Source organism: Saimiri boliviensis, chromosome 2 (assembly GCF_048565385.1).
Source record: "Saimiri boliviensis isolate mSaiBol1 chromosome 2, mSaiBol1.pri, whole genome shotgun sequence".
NCBI classification, from domain to species: domain Eukaryota; kingdom Metazoa; phylum Chordata; class Mammalia; order Primates; family Cebidae; genus Saimiri; species Saimiri boliviensis.
In genome coordinates, this window is record NC_133450.1 from 214,476,973 (window position 1) to 214,499,509 (window position 22,537).

Consider the following 22,537-nt stretch of genomic DNA (forward strand, 5'->3'; position numbering starts at 1 on the left):
CCTCTGGGGCCCCCACATCTATCCCATCACCTGTACGGGGAAGATCAGTTCGACCTGTCCGAATCGAACGCCTGTCTCCTCTGTCTCTTCCATTAGACCAGGAGCTCTTGGGATGGGGAGGTGGGGAATTAAGCTCTGTTCTCAGTCAGTACAACCTGGTAGGTGGATAAACGGCCTGAATAAGGTTCCCCAAATCTTGAAGCTTTTAACGGGGATACTCAGCAAATCCTTTAGCCCCTCGGACCCCTCCCTTAGCTGGGCGCTAGGAATCCCATCCCCAAGGTGGTTGTCCTTGCTTGGGGTACGTACAACGGTTCTGGGCAGGGGCTCCACCCTGACATCGAGCGACTGCCGCTCTGGGAGGGAAAGTCGCCCGGTATCCGGGGCTAGGTGGTCAGGGCACTGCCAGGCGCAGGCCAGCCGGCGCCTTAGCCGACCACGCGCCCGCTCTCATCGGTACCACCGCAGGCTGGGAGCAGCGACCTCGCGGCGGAGGAAGGCGCTGTGTCAATCCTCGACGGGGTGGGGGGCGTGGATTCCTCCAGGTGGGTGGGGGTGTGTGACCTCGCTCGCGGAGCACGGGCTTGGAGGCGGCGGGGAGGTGAGAGGAGCGGCCGGCCCCCGCGGTCCCCGGGGCTCTCCGCCCTTCCGCAGCCCCGCCCCCTCGTCCCGGTACTCCCCGCTCGCCCCGGCGCCCGGGGTCTCGGGCAGCCTCGGCCGCGGTCGGCGCGGCTCGGCTCGGCGTCGCCATGGCAACAGCGGCTTAGGGGGCGGGGGCGACGTGGCGGGTGGGGTGGGCTGGGCCGCGCTGCGCGGGCCGGGCCGTCGGCGCTCGGTCGGCGGGCGGGCGGCGCGGGCCGCGAGCTGCTGGGGCCGAGCCCGAGCCCGGCCCGCCCTCGGCCGCGCGGCCGCCCAGCGAGGGTGCGGGTCCCGCGCGGGTCCCGGCCCGCCGCCGCGGCGCTAACCCCGCCTCCCCTTCCCCCTCTTGTCGCCCCGCGCGCAGGGCTTCCTCAGCCGCCGCCTCAAGGGCTCCATCAAGCGCACCAAGAGCCAGCCCAAGCTGGACCGCAACCACAGCTTCCGCCACATCCTGCCGGGGTTCCGGAGCGCCGCCGCCGCCGCCGCCGCCGCGGACAATGAGAGGTGAGCCCGCCGCCGCCCGGTCCCCCGCGCCGCCGCCCGGGGCTGCGCCCCCGAGGGCGCGGGGACAAAGCGCGAGCTCGACCCGGGGCGCGCCACACGGGGGAGGGGACCCCACGCCGCTGGCCGGGAACTTGTGGGGCCACCTCAGCCGGACCGGGGGGCCCGAGGGGAGGACCCTGCGCCTCTCTCCGGGGTGAGGTGAGGAGAGCAGAGGGTGCCCCCGGCGGCCCCGGGCGAGGCCCGGCGCGAAGTGCCCCCTCGGGGAAGTCCTGCCTCGCCTGTCCGAGGTGAGTGGGCATTGTTTCCCCGGCCGTGCGGTGCCCGAGCCGGGGACGGAAGTGGCGCCTCCGCCCCCGGACCCATCCCCCTGCCTCCGGAGCCCCTGGATATCAGATACAAAAGGCATTTTCGGCCGGGTTTGGCCGAGACCGGGCGCTGCCCGTGGTGAGGGGAAGGGTGAACATCTGGAGGGGAGGAGCAGGGGGCTGGGCCACTTAGGGGGCACATCTGCTCTAAGTAGGGCGCGTGCTCCGCTGGGGGCTGGGGCCAGCAGAGCGGGCAGTGCCCAGGCCCTGAGCTGGGGGCATAGCCGGAGGCTGGGGAGCCAGGGCCGTCTCCTCTCCAGTGTGGGCAGCTGCTTTCCTCCCTCTCTCCCTCGCCTCTCCACTCTCGGGGGTGTCTCCTGCTCCCTGTTTCCTTCTCCTGGGCCAGACAGGAGCAGGTGTGAATATTCCGTGGGGAGGTGGCTGGTGGGGCAGAGGGGGAGAGGGAGGAGGAGGTGGTTCAACCTGCCGGGAGACGCCGGCAAAGGAGCAGGCTTCAGCTCGCAAGGGCAAGCCATCCTGTCCTCCAGGGGGCACTGGGCGGACACAGCCTCTCAGGGCCCAGGTCCTCCCTGAGTGGTGCCAGCCACAGGCACCTTTCCACTTAGGCACAGGCATGGTGATGGATTCCAGTGCCAGTTAGAACATGTCCCTGCCCAGCCTGTGGAGGTGAAAGTACCGGCAGGCACCGAGGAACCTCTTCAGCATTCAGCCCGAACATCTCAGACCACTGGCATCTGCCTTCGTAGGGCTGTCTGTGTTGGCACTCCCTGTAGGGGACGCATAGGTAGCATGAAAATGTCTCTCCCCTCCCCCTTGGTTCTAGCAGGCAGAGGAGTACAAGTTATAGCCCAACTCCTGCCCAAGGCTGAGTGACTGTTGAAGTGACCCCTGGCATCCTCCTGGAGAGGAACACTCCCACCTCCCGGTAGAACAGCTAGACCTTTAATTTCCATCGGCCCAGAGCTGCGCTCTCCAGTGCATCCTCACCACTGCCCGCAGCTGGTTTCCTGCCCCAGCTGCCAAGCCCAGCCTGAGGCGGGACCCTCTGCCTTTCTCTGATGGCCGTGGTGCCCCAGGGGACCAGGCGTGCCCTGGCAGGAAGATGCAGCCAGGCCAGAGATCAGCGCTGGGTGCAGCCACTGCGTCTTTGAAAATCTCGCTTCCCATCTTTGTTATTGTCTCGGCGGCAGGCCACCCGGTTTGCTGCCTGCCTCCCTCCGCCCGGCCCCTGCCTTCGGCTCTCTTCCCCAGGAATATGCCCTTCTCCGCGCTTTCCTTGGCGGGGGTCAGGACCCTCTGCACCCGCATGCGGGGGCTTGTGTACGTACCCCATTTTGTGTGCATGTGGTGGTTGTCCGGGGAGCAGGAGAGACAGCAGGCAGTCTGGCCTCTCAGTGTGTCTGCCCTCCTGGGAGCAGGCGGCATGCATGTCATGTTTACCTCCTTACAGCGGGAAGCCTGTATCTAGAAGCCGGCAAGTGCTGGCTGGCCACCCTAGCCAGAGGTCGGGCATGGCCAAGACCACCTTGTGCTGGTCCTTCCTCACTTGGCCTCAGGTCAGCCTTGTCTCATGCTGAAGGGGCGCAGAGTGGGGGTTGGGAGTGAAACTACAAGCCTGTTTCTGGAAACGGTAGGAAACGGTAGCGGCTGGGGCAGAATGTCACTGGCAGCGGTGTGGAATTGTCTTATTAATTTTCTATAAACAAAATCTGGCTTGGTGGGTTCGCTGGCAAAGGAAGGGAGCCTAGATTTCCCATGGACAAGCAGAAAGAGTGGGTTTGAAATCCCTCTACCCAGCCTTGGAGCTGAAATAGGCTTTCCCAGAACTAGGGTCTCCTGATTTGCTGCTTTGCTTGGGAATAGATTCATCAGCTGCTACTGGGAGGGATGGGCAGAAATTTCTCCGGGGCTGTCCCTGGAGTCATCCTGTTTGGAGTTCCGTGAGTGAAAACAACTATGGTGACCCCACCCCCGCCCCAGCTCATGGCCAAACCTGGATGAGAGGAGCGGTGCCTCTTCCTACTCTGATGTGGTGTGGTTGTGCTGTTGACGGCTGGGAGGGCAGGCTGGGCTGCCTTTGGCTTGGCTTAGAAGCCAGGAAGGGTTGTGTCCTGGCTCCATGGGACCCCCGCTTTCTGCCATGCCTCTGGCTATGGAGAGGGTAAGTGCCAAGACGCTAGCCTTAGTGAGTGGGTGGGGACAGGAATAGGAAGGAGGGTAGGGGCTTCTAGGGTGTCGAGTGGGAGCCCTGGTCCCCATGGTCTTCTCATGTAGATGAGCAGCCCAGGCACTCTAAGGCGGCAGCTAGAGTTCTGACTTTAGATGAATCTCTCTGGTTTATATGGCTGCTGAAGAGGCTTTGTTGAATGCCGTCTGCGTGCTCTGCAAGCTGCTGCGTTGGGGAGGTGGTTTTTTTTGCGCTGGAATTCTCTCATCTGGAGGTTGGAAACCAGTTGGTTCTGTGCTGGGATTTTTTGGCTCCCTGGAAAAGGAGTCGGTTTCAGGTGTGGGGATGCCGAACCTCGCTGGTTGGGAGTGAGGGTTGCTGTCTGGTTGTGAGGCTGCGGTCAGGCTAGACAGGGCTTGGTGGGCACAGCTGGGCTCTGGGGGCTGGGGGCTGTAGGACAGGCTTGAGCCTTTGGACTTATTCTTCTGAAACAGCCTCAGGGGAGGTTGCCAGCTGGTCTCCACAGTCCCTGGGTCCCTCAGACACTCATATCTTCTTCAGAGGCTTTGGCAGTAAGCACCAAGGACAGGTGATCATTTCTCCTGGGTAACAGAAATACATGCTGCTTGGAGCGCTTTCCAGGTGAAAGGTGTGCTGGTAAAAGCATTTTCATTTTGCAGACTGGAAATGCTGCCGCTTCATTTACGGGGCTGTTTTAATGTAGGTAAAAGTGATAGAGGATGTGGTTCTGCCAGCCCAGAGGATAATTTCCAAGTCGTTCATTTATTTATTAATGTTCCTAAGGAGCTAGGAGGGTCAGCTAGCAATATTATGCTTTCCTCATTCCTTGTCTCTCCTGATGCTGTTTCCGGGTGACTCTAGCCCTCCACACCTGCTGGGAATATGCCTCCTTTGGCATGCTACCTGTCTAAACTTATCCCAGTAGTTACTCTAAAGCGGCTGTACCCTACATCATATTCTTCCCAGTCGGCCTGGTGCAGAGCTTAGCTCATAAATGCAGGCAGCCCTGGTGCAGGTAGGCAAGGCTGTTATGTGTAGAGTTAGGGATCGATTCCTCCTTCCAGAGTATGTGTGTGTTGGCTGGTGTTCCCACACCTGAAAGTTACTAATGGCGGAATTCCAAGTGATGTGGGACTAGGGAGGGAGATACAGTACTTGGATGTTGGGGATGGCAGCTTCCAGGGACCCTCACCTGGCCCTGAGTAGGCGGGAATCCATTCTGCCCCTGTGGTGAGACAGTCCCTGGAGGCGGGAGAGTGAGAAAGTTTGATGGGGAACAGGGAAATTGAAGTGAGGGTCTGTTTTCCTGCTTTCCACCAGGCAAGGCTGGGCACCCACGTCTGATGTTTCTTGCCCTTGTTCCCTCCCCTACTATAGACAGGGCAGGCCTGATCCTTTTTTTGGGACTAGTCTGTCAAGCATGGTGATGTCTGGATGATAGTGCAGTTTAGACAGTTGCCAGAAGTAATGGGATGTATGTGATCTTTGGATTTGAAGACAGGCGTTCCTGGGGCTTCAAGTCACGTAACCTTCCGGAGCCTCAGTTTGCTCATCTTCAGAATGGGGATGATGATAATCATGTTGCTGAAGACTTTAACACTAATACTTTCAGCACACATTTCATAGAAATTATCCAGTTCAGTGCTGTTTCCTTGGCATTTAATACTGGGTCTTGTACATTTCTTAAATGTTTCTCAAATTTAATCAAGTAATAATGTGTGAAAGAGGTTAGGTTAATAATGTCATAGATTTTCAGTTAATATTGGTAAGGTTAAGCCACTGCATCTTGGTAAGCCTCAATTTTCATATCTACAGTGTGGGAATAATAAGCAATCATGTGGCCTTATCCTGAGGTTCAAGAGATAGATGTTGCTGTGCCTGGTAAGGTGGATTGAGCTATAAGAAGGATCATTATTGCCTTAAGAAACAGCCGTTATTACTTAAAGCACAAGACATTTTCCTGAGGATTCCTGCCTATACCTGGGAAAGCGAAGTTCTCATACGTGTTTTAAGAATTAATTTTAAGCCGGGCGCGGTGGCTCAAGCCTGTAATCCCAGCACTTTGGGAGGCCGAGGCGGGTGGATCACGAGGTCAAGAGATCGAGACCATCCCGGTCAACATAGTGAAACCCCGTCTCTACTAAAAATACAAGAAATTAGCTGGGCATGGTGGCACATGCCTGTAATCCCAGCTACTCAGGAGGCTGAGGCAGGAGAATTGCCTGAACCCAGGAGGCGGAGGTTGCGGTGAGCCGAGATCGCGCCATCGCACTCCAGCCTGGGTAACAAGAGCGAAACTCTGTCTCAAAAAAAAAAAAAAGAAAAAGAATTAATTTTAAAAGTTTATTGTTCCATCTTCTGTTTGGGTCATCCGTGTTTTTAATCATTTAGGCATTTAGGTTATGTCTGGTTTTTCTTTATTAAAAATGATACTAGGATTTAAATCCTCTATGTTTCTGATTTTCTCAAAGCATAAAGTCTTAGAATTACTAGGTCAAAAAATATGAATAGTTAAAGGGTTTTTTTTTTTTTTTTTAAGAAAAATGTCACCCACCGAAAACCTATAATAATTCACACACCCCCGGTGATTTTTGAGAGTGCTCACCTGTTTCCTTACATACTTCAAAATATTGGATGTCATCGTTAGAACTGTCTTTGTCATTTGGATAGGCAGGAAAAGGGCATTTTGTTGTTGTTATTTGCATTCACTTGCTTGTTGGTGATTGAATACTGCTTTCCTGAGTCTCATGGCCAGTGGTGGTGCTTCTTTTGAGACTTGTCTATTCCTGTCCTTTGCCTGAGTGTTCTGACAAGCCTCTTACAGGATTCTTGGTTGCTCTATTTGGTCTTCCCCACCTCCGAAAGGTCCCATTGTAGGTGGATCCTACATGTGAAATGAGCCTCTGCCTTCCAAGAGGTATGTCAGGGAATTCACTAATTACCTGCAAGGAAGGTTCACCTGGCTGTCCCTTCCTCCTCCACCTCCCTTCTTCTGTCCTTCTCTCTGCTCCATAGGAAATCAGGTTTAATTCCTCATCCCTATATCATAAAGAGGCCCTGTATTTTTATAGCACTTTGAGAGGTCTTCTGGCCGATAGGGTAGGTAGACAGTGAAAGGGCTGTTCTATGGCCAGGAAAACTGAGGCACACAGTCCAAGGCACGCAGGTGGGGCCTATGCAGAAGCCAGGCATTGGAACCAGATCCCCTCCCGACTGCAGCATTATACTTGAGCCCATGGGCACCTTTGTGGGTAGGGCTGACCAGCACGGGAGCACATGATTCTGAGTCTCATCTCCAGAGAGGAAGGGGAAAGCCACAGAATACGACCTGGATGTATAGAAGAATCAATTTATTTCTTGCTTTCTCATTTTTATTGCCCTCCTTTTAGTTCTGCAGCTCCCTTGTGTACCTTCCCAAGATCCAAGCTGGGCAATATTTTTAGGAACGGTGGAAATTAGCTAGTGAGAAAGCCAGGCTGGGGTTTCAAAGGCTGGAGAAGCCTTTCTTTGCACAAGTATCTGTATGTCTGTGTACATTTTTTGTGTGTCTTGCCAGTGTGCACTTGTCCTCATGAAGGTGTGTGTATATGTTAATGTCCTTGTGCATGTCTGTGTATTTAATTGAGTTAATGCAGGCGAAGTATTTGGAACAATGCCTGGCATATGATATGGGGTGAGACTTTATAAAGTAGCTGTTTTTGGAGGCCAAATATAGGCAATTGCATATGATTTAATCTGTGTGTTGGCTACCATTGTTATTTTCATGTGTTTTCTTCTTAGGTATACATCTACCAGTTGTTTGTACGTGTTGTGTACAGATACCCTGTTGTGCCTATGTGTATAGTGTGTTCTCTATTTGAGCTTTGAGCACTCATGTGCATACCGATGTGCATATATTCTTTTCTTTTTTCTTTTCCTTTCTGTCTCTTTCTTTCTTTCTTTCTTCTTTTTCTTGTGAGATGGAGTCTTGCTCTGTTTCATGATCTCAGCTCACTGTAACGTCTGCCTCCTGGGTTCAAGCGATTCTCATGTCTCAGCCTCCCAAGTAGCTGGGACTACACGCACATGTTGCCACACCCAGCTAATTTTTGTATTTTAGTAGAGAAGGGGTTTTACTATGTTGGCCAGGATGGTCTCTATCTCTTGAGCTCATGATCCGCCCACCTCGGCCTCCCAGAGTGCTGGGATTATAGGTGTGAGCCAGCACCCGGGCCCAAGTGTGCACAGACACTGAGCTGGCCGGTGTGTGAATAAGCTCCCCACCTTCTTGGGGAGAACTTCCCCGACAGCAACTCTTTGCTTCCCATCTCACCTTCGGGTACCAGGCAGAGCCCAGGCCCAGGTGCCAGGCCTGAGGGGTGCCATGGGACCGCTTCCATTCTCCTCCAAGTAGCCCTGCCTATTTCCAGGCCCCATAGTAGAATATGCAAATCGACTCTTTAATGGAATTTCTTTGCAAAATATTACTTGAACCAGAAAGTTAATTACCAGGCTCTAATTAATGGCTATTTTAGAAGGCCAGAGAACAGAACTGGAGGAGATTGTAAGAGACCAAAAAGGCAAGAAGGAAAAGCATCCAGCTCCCCCAGCCAGCTTGGTGACTCCTTCCAGGGTGGCAGGGTGCACTTAGCTTCTCCCCTGCTCTGAGCTGCCAGCCACTGGCTTGTGGTGATTGGCTGTGGGTAAGTGAACGTGCCGCTTGCATGAAGAACCTCTGGTGGTTCTAGTCTTTTGGCCATCAGTGCATCCATCTTTGAGGTGTTCTGGGCAGCATCTGCCTAGTGGTGGGGTGAGGAGGTATGGATAGCAAACCTGGGCTGGAGTGGGGCTGCACCAACCTCACAGCAGCCAGGTGACATGCCCAAGGCCTGGACTATGGGAGGGACAGTCACTGGCCACTCTGCTTTCCCACCCCTCCAGGGGCCTCTAGGCTACCATCTGCAGGCAAGCCACCCCCCAGTCAGAGCCTGGGAGTCTGGGGCAGCTTCCCACAGCCAAATCTCCACCAAGGGCCCAACTCCCTCCTCTCCGCTTCCCTCTGAGCTCATGGTGGAGTCGCCTGTGGCCCATGAGTGATATGAGAGCTTGCTTGCACATCCCTTCCTTGGGCTCTTGCTCAGGCCCTGCCTCTGTGACTGTGGGTAGGCCACGGTTCTTCTCTGACCCTCCTTCCACTCATCCATCAAGATGAGTGATTGTGCCCACCCACCTACCTCAAAGGACTGGCTGGAAACTCACAGGAGATTATAGTGATGGAAATGATAGGGAAGTTCCCCCTCCCAGCTGGGGTGTGCTGTGTTACCATCCCCTCCTGAGATAGAGGGCACCTCTATCCTCCATGGGCATGTGGCTGTCCTCCCTTGTGTATACAGGCCATGCCGCCTGCCACCTGGGCATGCACACATGCACGTCCTTGTGGAAGCCACGAGCTTGCACCAGATAGCCCCTCTGGGCTACATGGGCGATGGGCTGAAACCTATGGGAGGGAGAGGGAAACAGGGTCCATCCCCAACCACAAAGGTTCCTGGCACCCTACCTGAGAATTCCCTGGGGAAAGGGTAAGACGTGACCCCACGGCTGGAGGTCAGGCCCCATCTTGAGGGCAGGCCAGGAATAAGACCTCCCTTCCTGCCCCTCCCTGTGCCGGCTTAGGAGGCCTGCGTTCTACAGAACCCCAGGGTCATCCCCTCATAGACCTCAGCTGATGACAGTGCCTTGGCAGTGGGCTGGTTGGAGGCACCAACAGAGCACTTTGTGTGCCCTGTGCAGAGACATTTAGAGTTAGCCAGTGAATAACTGAATATGCTTAAATTTTTTAAGAGGGATGGACCAGTGGGCAGCCTCAGGCTGTACTTTTTTGAGGTTCCCCCAAAGGTGGCCCGAGTAGGTTTTTGCCATCTCCACCCTTCTGCCGCTTCCCTCAGTTTTCCCATCTCTCAGGTGGGAAAATCCCTGCATTAGACGTGGTACATCCCTGCATCAAACGCTCTGCCGAGTGATCTCCTGTCTCCCCTTTTCAGTGGGCAGCCCCCACGGGGGAGCAGAAGAGCCATTCTTCCTCCTGTCCCAGGTAACCCATCACCCCCAGCCTGTTGCCCTGAGCTTTCTGGAACAAGCAGGGCCCTTGTTTTCAGGCCGGGCCTGATTGTAAAAGAGTGCACTGGGGAGAGATAGAGATGGCACCACGGTAGCATGGGCCCTAATTTGATGCGACATTGTCATGGGGAGTTTTCATACTGAGGGCAGTGAATTAGTGTAGTGTCTCCCTGTGCCCACTGACTAAGGGGAAGTTAATTTCATGCTCTGCCTTTTTGACATTCATAATCAGAGTGTTGTATTGCAGCTGCAGATTGTTAGCAGGTGAAGGATGTGTGAGCCTCAACAATTACTGTTTCTGGCTGGGGAGGAGATTGATTAATAGATTGTTCCCAGCCCCACCCCCTCTGCTCCTTACTCCCCTTTGTGCTTTCTTTCCCTCTTTCCAACTTCCCCACATTTCATCAGGAAACTAAGTGGCTATGACTAAATCCCTACTCTTGTGCTAGAAACCAAGGGCAGAGGAGGACCTGTCTGAGGAGGAATTGCCCGGGACACCTGATAAAATGCAGATTCTTGGACCCCACCGCAGACCTTCTGAATTAGACTCTCTGGTGAGGTAGTCTTGCTTCCCCAAAGTTTGCCCCTTTTGCAGAGGCGCAGAAATTGTGCCCCAGCTGTGTGCTGGTGACTTGCCTAAGCACTTCCTGTGCTGTACTCTTACTGATTCCTCATAGCAAGAGGACTTTTTGTTTCCCATTTCACAGATATAGAAACTGAAACCCAATGTGAGTGTCCCAGAATCATACATTGGAGGAAACCCAGTTTAACCAGGCAAGTCTGTTCCCTGGTTGATGTCAAGATCCCACCAGTAGCATGTCATGCCCTTTTTCTTTAAGGCTATGATGCCCTTTGAAATAAACCCTCCTCAGTGGAGTTTCAGTAGCCCCCTTCTATGCCTGCACTGGGCTCCCACTGTGAAAAGCTCCTCCACACCGGTGAGGGTGCTTGGAACAGTCCAGGCATCTGTGACTGATGTATATTTTGCAGCTGAGGTGGGTAAGGCTCAGAGAGGTGAAGGGGGTGAGGCTCAGAGAGGTGAAGGGGCAGAGGCAGAGGGGGCTGGAACTCGTCTCCTAACTCCAGGTCCAGTGCCCAGCCCACCTTCGCCACCAAGGCCTGCTCTTCTTGCTGACTCTCTGGTTGCAGGTGGGGAAACTGAGGTTCATGGACGTGTCCTCATTTACTTAGGATCGAGCGAGTGGCAGTAATGCAATTTAAGGTCTGCCAAGTAAAATTCCATAGGACAGAATTCATCGGCATTTTAGGGCTGGACCATGTACCCTTGGCTCCCACCTGGGAGTGGAGTCTTCCAGACCCTTTGGCGGGTCTTGGCTCAGGGAAGAGAGTGACTGTCTTTGGAAAGACTAGGCCAGGTAGGGTGGGCTGCACTCCCAACTAAGGAGGCCGGGAACCGCTAGGGTTGTGGGATGTGATGGGGGATCTGGGCCTGTGAGGCAGGCAGCTGGACTCTGAACTTAGGGCTGTCTTACTCCAAAACTCCGTCCTCCATACCGTCAGTTGCCGTGGAGGTTAATAGCAGGTGTGCCTGAGTCAGTCTCCCAGAGCTGGTCCAAGGCCCAGCTCCACCAACTGCTTTCCCTCTGAGCCTCAGATTCTCTATTTCAGTAAAGCAAAAACGAAAACAGAAACTAATGTCTCAGAGCTCAGGATTCCTGGCACAGGGCAGGTCCAGTCTTTCCTGGGTTTTGGTTTACTGCATTCAGGTCATGAAGCCCCTGGAGCTGCTGGAGAATGGAGCCATCGTAGCAGGGTGGGACGGAGATGCCTTTCATCCTGCTCTCTTCATGGCAAGCTGCTTCTGATGCTGTGATAGCCCCACCCACTGGACTTGAGTGGCCACTCAGGATGGGCCAGGCTCTGCGCCTGGTGCTTTCTTGTGCATTTGCTTAGCTCATTCTTACTACAGCGCTTTGAAGGATAGGTGCTATTACTATCCCCATTTTACAGAGAAGAAAATTGAGTCACAGAGAGATGGAGCAGCTTGTTCAGGTCCACAGCTCATAAGTGGCAGAGTTGGGTTTCAAACCCAGGCATTTGGCTTTATTATATAAGGCCCCCATCAAGTACTGTTCTACACAGCCTGTGCTCATGTGCCCTGTTTCACATGACATGCTCTGTCAGTGATCACACTGAAAACCACCCGGTCACTTACCAAGCATCCGTGTGCCAGGCACTATGCACTGTGTATACACTCTCTCTGATTGTTTTGACTGTCCTCATTTTATGTTCCCCCCATTTTACAGGTGAGGAAACTGGCCTCAGAGTATAAAGTCACATAGCCAGGATGAGCCTCAGGGTGGATTTAGAATCTAGATCTCTTTAGATCCACAGCCAGGGCCCTCTCTGGTATATTAGCTGACATGGCTGAGCACATCCTGTGTGCCAGGCCCTGCTCTCTGCACCTCACAGAGTTGAACTCACTTCACCCTCACAGCCTGTGAGACATATAGTCACTGTCCCTGGTGCACAGCTGAGGAAGCCTGAGTTGCATGACTGGAAATGGCAGAGCTAGGATTAAACCCAAGCAGTCTGGCTCCCATGTCAGTGTTTTTAACCACTGCACAGTACTGCCCTTTCCCTATCTTACAGGTGAGGAAATTGAGGTTCTGAGAGGCAAAAGTCACTTGCCCTGAGTTGGACAGCAGGTGAGTGGTATAGACAGGATTTGCATCCAGGTCTTTGTGGAATGTTTTTCTGTCTCCCAGGTGAGAGATGTGGCAGCTGCCAGGAGGTTTGGAAGTGTGTCCCAGGGGCACCAGGGGCTCTGCAGGGGGCTGCTGTGGGTGCCCAAGTCCTGGGGCAGTAGGGGTGGCAGTGGAGGCGGGCCTTAAGATGGGGTCATCAGGGTGCGAGGGCAGGCCCCACTTAGTGACGGCCCCTCCTGTTTGCAGCTTATCACTTATTCAAGGGTCTTTTTCTGTGGCTCCCCCAGGGTTCTGGGCTCCCACACCTCTTTTCACCTGGGCAGAAGTGATGAGCTGTGGCTGCATTTGGATCTGTTGACTTACAATGCTAGGTGAGGTGGGGCAGATGGAAGAAGGGGTCGTGGCTAGGCTAAGTGGCTCTCCGTAACATTTTCCTTCCTCCAAGGTCAGAACACAGAGCTGACTTCCATCACTACCTAGGAGGGTGAAGGCAAGCAGGGTGATGATGATGGTGGGCAGGGACTCCCCCACCAGCCTCTGCTCAGGGTCTGTGGGAAGATAGGTGAAGCTGGTGCTGAAACCTCCAGCCACCCTGGGCAGTACTATAGCAGACTCACCAGGGGGCCACCAGTTGTGCTGCAGGCCATGCTCCCTGATGCCACCGCCTTCTGTGGACTGGGTGTGATGTAGGGAAGTGGTAGTGCTAGGGCCAGATGTTCTGCCAGGAGCCCATCCAGCCTGCCTGAGGCAGTCTTATTCAGTTGCTCTAGGATCATAAAGTCCACGAATGTGATGGTTGTTTATGAGGATAGTGAAAACCTATTCCAGAGAATTTCAGAGTTGAGGAATCATGGAGCTGGCAGAGAACTTAGCAAGTCTTAGAGTCTGTACAAGCCAGGGGTGCCCTTGAAAGGCCGTGCTGTCTTCTGTACCTCTGCTGCTTATTGTTCAGAGCACCTGTAGGAGTGTCTTCCCAAACTGGGTTCCATGGAACACTGCATTCTTAGAGATGCCAATGGGTGTTTGGGATGAGAGAATTCCATAGTCCAAAAAGGACCAGGAAGCAGTCTGTCCAGAATTTCTCAAACTCAGTTCCAGAGGTTCTTGGAGGTGAGACTTGATGTTTTACTCCAGTGGGGTGATCGTGTGCTCAAATACATTTTGCATCCTCAAATTTTGCTTCCTCATTCTTGAGAAATCATTTGTGACCCAGGAGATTAAAGGCCCTGAGAAGTCCTGCAATAAAGAAATCAGTTTTGCTTTGTTTAATCCAGGGTTTCCTGTCCCCTGCCCCACCCCAGGAGCAGCTGTTAACATCTGTGGAGCAGTCATATTTTGCAGAACATTAGTTGGTAAACATTCATTTGAGATGTTATGTCTCCTCAGAAGCATGTTTCGGAGGAAGCTCTGGAAGTGTTCCCTGCCATTAGGACCTGCAGGAATAAGCCTTGAATGATGGCATTGCTGGCTTAGCAACAGGTAGTGGGGCACATGTATTTGGAAAAAGGCATCCCAGGTCCTCAACATGATTCTTCAAAGCAGCTACCAGCTCTCCTGTGTATGAGATGGGCCCTGGCTCTGGTCAGAGAGCCCTCTGTGTGGAGTGGTCTTTCTGGGACGAGCTTAGGCCTAGGGTATGGGGGTTTATTCCCCTTTTTGCAGGCTGGGCAGCTCCTATGTACCTGGCAGCTTGGGCTCTGGGCCTCCCCATCCCCCCTCTAGACACCTTCTGCAAAAGGCAGTGGTAGGGCAGAGGTTGCCCACAGATTTGCATAATTGTACCGTCCCCTGAATAATTAATAAAGCTCTGTCCTTGCTGGGAGCAAAGTCTGCACCATTATGGATGGGTTTGCCATGGATGGGTTTGCCGGAGCAATTCCAAGGGAGCCGAAGGTTCCCGGACTTCTCTGCCTTTCCTGGCATGTAGCCCCCAGAGAGAGGAGAGGGCACTGGGTTGGAGGCCAGCTCTGGTGTGTCCACATGGCTCCCGTAACGTAATAAAGGGCAGGTGGGGGCAGTGTGCTTTCTTCCAGGATCCACACGTGGGTTTTCTAGCACGCAGATGGTTTTTAGGATTCTTACTCTTCCTGCTTTCTGTGGTCCGACTAACCCTTTTTCTCTGAAGTGTGATCAGCTGTTGTGGGGTCTTAGCCCTCTTTTCTGGCAGCCCAAAGGAATCAGTGCTTATGCAGAGAGTAAAAGCAGTGAGGGCGAGTTTTCAGATGAATAGGGGAGGGGGAGGTATTTCTCCTTGGGGCTCTTCTTTAATTCCTCCCAGTTTCTGGGCTTGTTAAAGTCAGGGGTAGCCTGGGAGTGATTCCTATTTGGGATTTCTAAGTCCCTTTTTATGGTGTTTCATTGAAGTGAATTTTCCCTATGACGCACGGCCTTGTCTCCCTGTCACCCTAGAAAGGAGAGTAAAGGGTGGGCCTGCCCCCAACACGTAGTTGATACTGGGGAAAGTCCTAGAGTCTCTCCCAGCCACGAGTACTCTTAAAAGGCCTTGCTCCAAAACTTCTGAGTATTTCTCAAAGGGGTTCTGCTGAACACACGCTTATGATGTTAATGGGTGCTTGGGGTGAGGGAATTACACAGTCCAAACAGGTCAGGGCAGCATCCAGTGAACCAAGTCAGTCAGTTCCTTCAACGCGTGGCTCCTTACACTGTGTGAGTGTGTGTCTGGGCCCCTGGGAGGGAGTACAGGTTACTCCGCTTCCCATCCACACTGGCACTCCAGAGTGCTGGCGCATCTCCAGCAATGGGGAGCTCTTTCCACCTGGAGTGGCCCCTGCCCTTGGAGGACAGTGCCAACTCTTGGAAACTTCCCCCTTTGTGGAGCTTCCCCAGCCAGCATTATGTGGGACCCTATCATTCCCCACAGGGCCTTTATACCAGCTAGGAAGGTGGCAGGGCAGGGATTTTACAGGTAAGGTAACTGAGGCCCAGAGAGGGTAATTATCTCACCCAGGGGCACATGGAGCTGATATTTAAACCCATGTCTGCCAGTTGGTCCTTCAGCTCTTTCCTCTTGGCTACCAAGAAACCATTTGGTCCCTGGATAAATGTCAGTATGTTGGCTGGGGTGGGGCCTTATGACCTGTTGCTCTGACAGTGCCCTTCCCAGTTTGCTTGGAGTGTGTGGGGGGTGGAGGTCGGGGGAGCAAAAGCCTTGCTTCAGGGTTTCCAAGCTGTGGGACCTGGCTTTGGAGCCATTCATAGTTATGGGCCTAAAATCACCAGATGCCTGCTTATCACACCTTGCCGACTCTCACCTTTTTCCTTCTCCTGCCCTCTTGTTATAGGGTGGGGATGTTTGCAGTGCCCCAGGAGCTGGGTAGGCACTCATCTTGGGCCAGTAGTGGTGGTACAGGGGTGAAAGAGTGGGGCAGGGGGGTGCAGCTGGCTTGTGTTTCTCCAGGCCTTTCTGAGACTCACTGGACAAGCGTGGTGGATGGCCAGGGGAGCCTGGAGTGAACTTGTTCACAGCAGCTGGGCTTAGAGGCTGCCTCAGGGCTGAGATGTGACTTCAGGACTTGGGCCAACTGTTTTATATCTCAGAAATCTCCTTGGGTTATACCCATACACCATGAAAGGTACCGCACTGCCACACCTGATACTTCTATTCTGGTCCCAAAGCAAGCCACATGGGGGCTGTCTGATGAACAGAATCCTGCTCTGCTGACCCATGGACCCAGGTCCGTATCCAACGCCCCGACTTCCTCTGTGGTCTGGAGCAAGTACCCTAATCTCTGAACCTCTATCTCCTCATTTTTAAATGGGCACTGTGATTCCCAGGGTTCTGATGTCTACGTGGGATCATGTGACATGATAATTTGAACATATCATCCTGCCATCACACACAGTTACTCACGTTCTCACACACCATGCTTTTGCTTTTCTGTTTGAGATCCCACAGCCTGGCAGTACATCCAACCCAGCCTTCTCTGGGTCCACCCCGTCATGTAGCAAGAGACGGCCCAAGACAGACATGAAGTGATGTTTGTGCTGACATTTCTCCCACTTAGAAAATCAATATTCTGTGGTCTGCCTAATTGCTCTGTTGCTGCTAAATGAGTCATTATGGAGGGAAAATAGCAAATGCATTGTGAGATTAATGGGAGAAAATAGTTGGCAAATGACTTTGGTTTGCTTCCGAAACTCTGAGAAGGTGTTACTACGAGAAATCTGCAGAGCTATGCAAGGCCGAGTCCCAAGCAGCAGGGAAACAAGCAGGCAGCTATTGGCACTATGAGCCTCCCTTTTAGGGCAGGGCACCGATTCGAATCTTACAGAGGCTAGGCTCAGGAGTTGCTGAGTGATCAAGTCAGGAGCCAGCAATGAGACAGGCGCTCTGACAGCCTGGTCTCAAGGGAGAGGATACTCTTCAGTTAGAGCCCATTACGTGCCAGGCACGGTGCTAAGCTGGGGGATGCATGGTGAGCAAAACCAGCCCTAGCTCCTCCCCTAGTGGAGCACACAGGCTGGAGTGCAGTAGTCCAATAGGTAACTGTGTAATTGCAATAAGGCATGTGTCCTGAAGGCAGTGAGAGCCCCGATCTGGAGGGTTTCATCTGGTGGGGGTGGTGGTGATGGCCTCCCTGATGACAAAAGTAGTAAGCTGGGCTCTCAGAGAAGAATCTTCTGGGCAGTGCGAGAACTCGTGCAGACCCAGTGGGTCTTACAGGAGGGGCTGCAAGGGGACCTGTATGGCCTCAACCCTCTGGCCATTCTAGCAAATGGATATTTCTCATTTCACAAGCGAGGAAACCAGGACTGAAGATGGTCAAGAGACTTACTGGAGGTCATAGAGCCCTTAAATGGCAGAGCCCTGGTTTGAACATGGGCCTGTGTAACCCATGCTAAGGGGCATGCCTACCTGCTTCGGGGAACTGGCCTTGGCACTTGCTGTCCTGAGGTACCTCTTTAGCTGGGGTCAAGGACCTTGCTCCTGCAGGGCAGGGTGCAGCATGGTAGCTGCCTGAGTGTCTTCAGAGTGAGAGGGTTATAGGTCTCTAGAAGGGGGAGCCCTCAGCAGCCACTGCCAGCCCTCTTTGCTTTCTTGGGTCTTTGCTTCCTTTTAATGACAACATGACTTGGGTAATTTTCTGATGATCAAAATGCCAAGTCAACTGATGACCCCCCTTTGAAAAAGCTCTGTAAATAATACGCTTCCCTCCCCACAAAATGGGTCAGTTTATCCTGCTTCTAATCCCAACTGGCCTGTCATCAGGTAGGACCTATCAGTTGTCTGCAGAGGTGGGTGGAGGCATGGTCACCACAAGGTGCTTGTAAGTCCTTGTAAACTCCCCAAGGTTTCAGGAGTGGCAGCAGCAAATAGGGAGAGTCCAGGCATTTCCTGTGGGCATTATAAAGGAGCACCAGAGGCATCCCACTTTGTCTTGGTGCCTGGGTGTAGCTGAGTATCACAGTGCCTTGAGAACCTGGTAAAAAGGTTCTGGAGACTACCCTGGGAGAGTCAGAGTCACAGGTCTAAGGGGGGCTCTGGAATCTGTATTCCTGATAAGCCCCAGGTAATTCTGAGACCCACTCAAGTATTGAGATCCCCAGTTAGCAGCTCTGGATTCTCCCCTCTCTGAGAGGGTCCCAGGCCTCTAGGAGATGGTGGTAGTGGGGTGTACTTTGATCTTCCTGAGCTGGCTGTACCACTGCCTGCTGCCAGCTCAGGGAGCCAGGCCACACTGTGCCCCTAGGGCCACTTGTAGGGCAGAACCTGGTGTGCAGCTGAACCCCAGGTGAGGCAGAAACTTGGCCTGGGATGCTTTGCCACTGCTGGTGGCCGGAAGCTGAGTTTCATCCCAAACTCAGGTCTGCTTGGCTGTTCCCTGTCCCTTGTGAAATATGAACTGCAGACCTTCCTGGCTGGAAGCTGTGTTTATGTGGGCTGGTTGCAGAACCCAGCTCTTTGTCCTGCTCAGATTCCACTTCCAAAAGAATTCTGCTTTGTTCTTCACATAAACAGCGGTGCCCTGAGGGACTGGACCTGAGGGGATCCAGCCCAGTCCCAGCACCCCAGTGTGCTGCCAGAAGACACCAGTGGGCATCCTGGGGGTGGTACCTAGATCTCTGCTTTCTGCTCTTGCTCCTGCCTCCTTGGAGTTGGAGGCCGGGAGCCACATTCCTGAGGCCCAGGAATGTGATGGGGAAACAAGTGTCCCAGGTTGTCCAAAGACCAAGGCGGGAGCCATTGGGCCAAGGCAGGTATGGTGATTCAGTGCCACACATTTCCCATGGTCATCCCTGCAATCTCTCCCCTCCAGGTCACAGTGGCTGCTTTGCTGTTGTCAGGTTATTTGGTGAATTTCTGTAGCCTCTAATGATGAGCAGTGAGTGGGAACTCGTCTCCTTTGCTCCTAGCAACTACCAGGAAGACTGAGGGAAGGCAGGTCTTATATGGAGCTGGGCCTTGTGCATGTGTGTATCATAGCAAGCACTCATGAAGATGGGCCGGGGTCTCTTGTGAGCCTGGGGCAGCCCCCTGGGCATCCTGCCCTTAGAGGACTTCTCAGAGAAGCGCCTTGCACCATAGATTCACCCCTAGGTGATGTTATACAGTTTTCATGGTAGGAATTACCAACTTCCTCATTGGCTCAGGGGCCAGGATCTTCTAAGTGGTGGGACTTCGGGTCAAGCGGAATTCTGGACTCTGAGCGGCTTCCTCAGGCCTGCTCTGTAGCCTGAATCTTAGGGCAGGTACAGACAGGATGGCAGTGCCCACAAGGCCTTTTTATCCAGCTAGCTAAAAGCCACTCATTGTGCTAGCAGAAGCACATTGCTACACATGAGAAAAGAAACACTACATCCTTTTTGGTGCAGTTTTACAGAAAACTGTATAGTGGGCTTGCCGTAGCTACCCCTGGCATGTGGATGCTGAGAATCCGCCCTGGGTAGATTCACTCAGGTCACACACATGTGTTTATCACACCGTGTGTAACTGACCTTAGTATGTGTGCATATGGACAGCACAGCACTCAGCAGTGCCCTGGTCATCCTGACCTGCCCCTCCTTGCCTCTCTGCATGTTTGCTCCTCCCTACCCATAGTTCTGGCTGCTGGGCCTGACCCTGCTGGGTGGCAGCCACACGCCAGACACTGAGAAGAGGCCCAAGTGAGAGTCCGGTCAGGGTCCTGCCTTCTTGGGACCATTCTCCTTTGAGCACCACCTCCCCTTTCTGTCTTCCTCTCCCACTCCAGTCCTGGACTTCCTGCTGTTCCTGGTCCAGGCTGAGGGCAGGTACCACACAGTAATGGGTATCTTGCAAGCTGAGCCTGGGTGGTTGAAACTCCTGGCCCAGAAGCCTCTAGCCCCCAGCCGGGGTCCCTGTTTGGGCTGTGTTGTGACAGAGACTTGTTTCTGGCATGTCAGGTGTGACCGTGCCCTCTGTCTTGATGGCTTTTCTTGCTGGTGGTCTCCCTGCTGGACCCCTGGCCTTCTGTGTCAAGGTTTCAGTAGGGCCAGGCTCTTGGTAGGGAGGCTCTAGATGAATGTGCTAGTGACCCAGGAGAGAGCAACCCGTCTTCAGTGCCTCTGCCTGTGAAGGCAGACTCTCCTGCCTGCCCTGGCAACAGCTCTGTGCCAGCCTGTCTGTGTGGCTGCCGGCAGCCGCGGCTCCTGACTGGCTGCCTACTCCCAGCTCCCTCACGCCCTCCAAGGCACTCACTCACTCACTCACTCGCTGGCTGCTCGCAGTAGCTCAGGCAGCATTCAGGCAGATGGTTCAAAGGAGGCGCAGGCGGGGGTCCTCGGACTCTGCTTGCACGCCCCCATGTGTGGGTGAGGTCACCCCCGAGGGATGTCATCAGCATATGCTGGGATGGGCTGGGTACCATTCAAGATCCATCTGCAGGTACAACAAAACGCGACTTCAAGGTCTTAACAAGTCTCTCGGGAGTCTCCAGACTTGAGTCCTTACACTGCGTCACCCACTCCCCTGAGCCACCAGGCCCCGGTTTCCTCTATTGATTCACAGGACACTGCAGGCAAATGCTGGGTTGAAATTCCCGCTCTGCCACTCGTCAGCCGTGTCTTTAGAGAACTTAGCTAACTCTGCGAAATGGGGGATAGTATCAGCTCATAGGATTGTCAAGAGGAATAAATGGGGTTTGCAGCTAAATGCTTAGCAGGACCTGGCGAAGAGCAAGTATGGGAGATGAGTTAGCCGGGACTGTGTCGTGGAGTTCCCCGACTCGTGTTGTGTCCTCTCTCTGGAATGCTGCCTTCTCTTTCCCCTGTGATTCCTGTTTTGATCATACTTATCTTTCAGATCCTAGCTTCTGCTTAAAGCTGGTTCTGATACCCCTCCTCCAGTCCTGGGCAGACTTCAAGGTCTTCACTTTGCTCTTTATTTTTATTATTATTATTATTTTGCCTGATTTCTGTGCTTTACTTTTGGGTCTGCTCCATCTGGTAGCAATTTGGGGGGGAGGCTTCATGAGGGCACTGGTTGGCATCTCTTGATATATACATGTCCTGCCCTTCCTGGTAGAACAAAGCAAGAATCTAGCTCCTTCCTAGCCCCACAGAACTTCGTGGTGAACCTAACTATGGTCCCCTTACTGCCCCCAAAGTAGAGCACATGACCAAGCCCATTCCTAGGGCCTGAGGATGAGAAGTCATAGAGATCCCTTTACAGATGGGCAGCTGAGACCAGGAATGAGGAGGGCACATACCCAAGGACACATAAGGAGTTGGAGATCCTGGCCTGCTGCGTCTGTGCCTCTCTGCTGGGGGTTGGGGGAGGAGCTGGGCCATCTCTCAAGGAATCTGGGAGGACTTCATAGAAGAAGTGACAGGAGTTGAGGCTTGAAAGAGGTGGGTTCATCACATGAACAAGGCAGGGAAGGACATTCAGGCAGAGGGAACCCCATAGTCCTAGTGCTCAGAGGACGAAAACCTTCCTGTCTTCCTGAGACAGTCATTGAGACTGCACTGAGAGGTGGGAAGGGGCCTGGAGCATTGGAAGAGTCAGAAGTTGGGAATGGCAGGAGCAGCATCAAGGAGAGGCAGAGACAGAAAAGCTGAGCTGGTTAGAGGCTTGGCCCAGACACGTGTGTGCGCCAGATTGGACTTGGGGAGGGAGGACCCAAGGATAAGCATCCCTCTGTGCCAGGTGCTTCGTCTCTTAGTCTTACAATGACCTGAGAGGTGTGCTTGTTTTAGAGGTGGGAAAACCAGATGCAGAGAGGTTTGGTGGCTTGACCGAGGTCTTATGGGCTAGTAAGAGGCAGAGCCATAATGTAAACCACCACCAACGTGACTCTCAAGTCCTCTGGTAGCCATCACCTGTTTGGGTTGGGGTGGCAGCTCCTCTCAGGGCAGGGGCTCTGTAGTCTACTCCCCAAACAGCTGTGGCAGCCACTAAGAGAATGTATGGCCCATGCAGGTGCATTGTTAGGTCCTGGGCACACGTCCAGGTGCACATGGACCCCTTCAGTGAACTGGATTGTTCACTAAGCCTGGCAACTCTCTTCAATTAGGCCTGTTGAAAAATGGGTAGAATGCCAGGCAGCCTACAGCTGGGCAGCCCCAACTCTGGCCTCTGTTGCCCAGCAACCAAAAAGATGAGGCTTCTGTAAGACCTGAGCCCCTCACCCCCATGTCTGGGTCCCATAGCATCTGGATTCTTACTTCCTTGCAGTTCCAGGTTGTGATAGCTGTCTGTGTGCCTCATTGAATGGCAGATCTCCTGTCAACAGGGCCCAGGCCTCCTTTTTGGGCCTCTGGCACCTAGCACGCAGCCTGGCCCAGCACAGGTGCCCAGTAAATGTTTGTACTGTGAATGATACATTGAGCACCTACTGTGTGCCAGGTACTGTGCCAGGCCCTGGAATAATTAACTTTGGCATGGCACTTTATGATTCACAAAGCTCCTACCAGTCCCCTTAGGAGACTGATTGTCTTGGATCAGGTATTTATTTTCCCGTTTTCCAAAGGAGGAAACTGAAGCTCAGGGATAGGAGGACTGTAGCCTGAGGTTACATCTGTCAGCCAGGGAGGAGCAGAACCAGGCCCAACCACAGCCCACTCCCTGATCCCTGGGCAGTAAGCACACTCTGGGGGCTGACAGCTGTTTCTTTCTAACTCCTGTGAGCAAGAGA

General features: G+C 53.5%; 1 protein-coding gene across 8 annotated transcripts in view; it reads left to right on the plus strand.

Moving 5' to 3' along the window:
- Nucleotides 1–22,537, plus strand: part of DAB2IP (DAB2 interacting protein) — a 211,369-nt gene that overhangs the window by 124,499 nt on the left and 64,333 nt on the right. For all 8 annotated transcript variants that reach the window (XM_039474934.2, XM_039474938.2, XM_074395286.1 and 5 more), the window contains exon 3: nt 1,004–1,143. In XM_039474934.2, the coding sequence (XP_039330868.1) occupies nt 1,004–1,143 (140 nt within the window). The remainder of the gene's footprint in view (nt 1–1,003; nt 1,144–22,537) is intronic.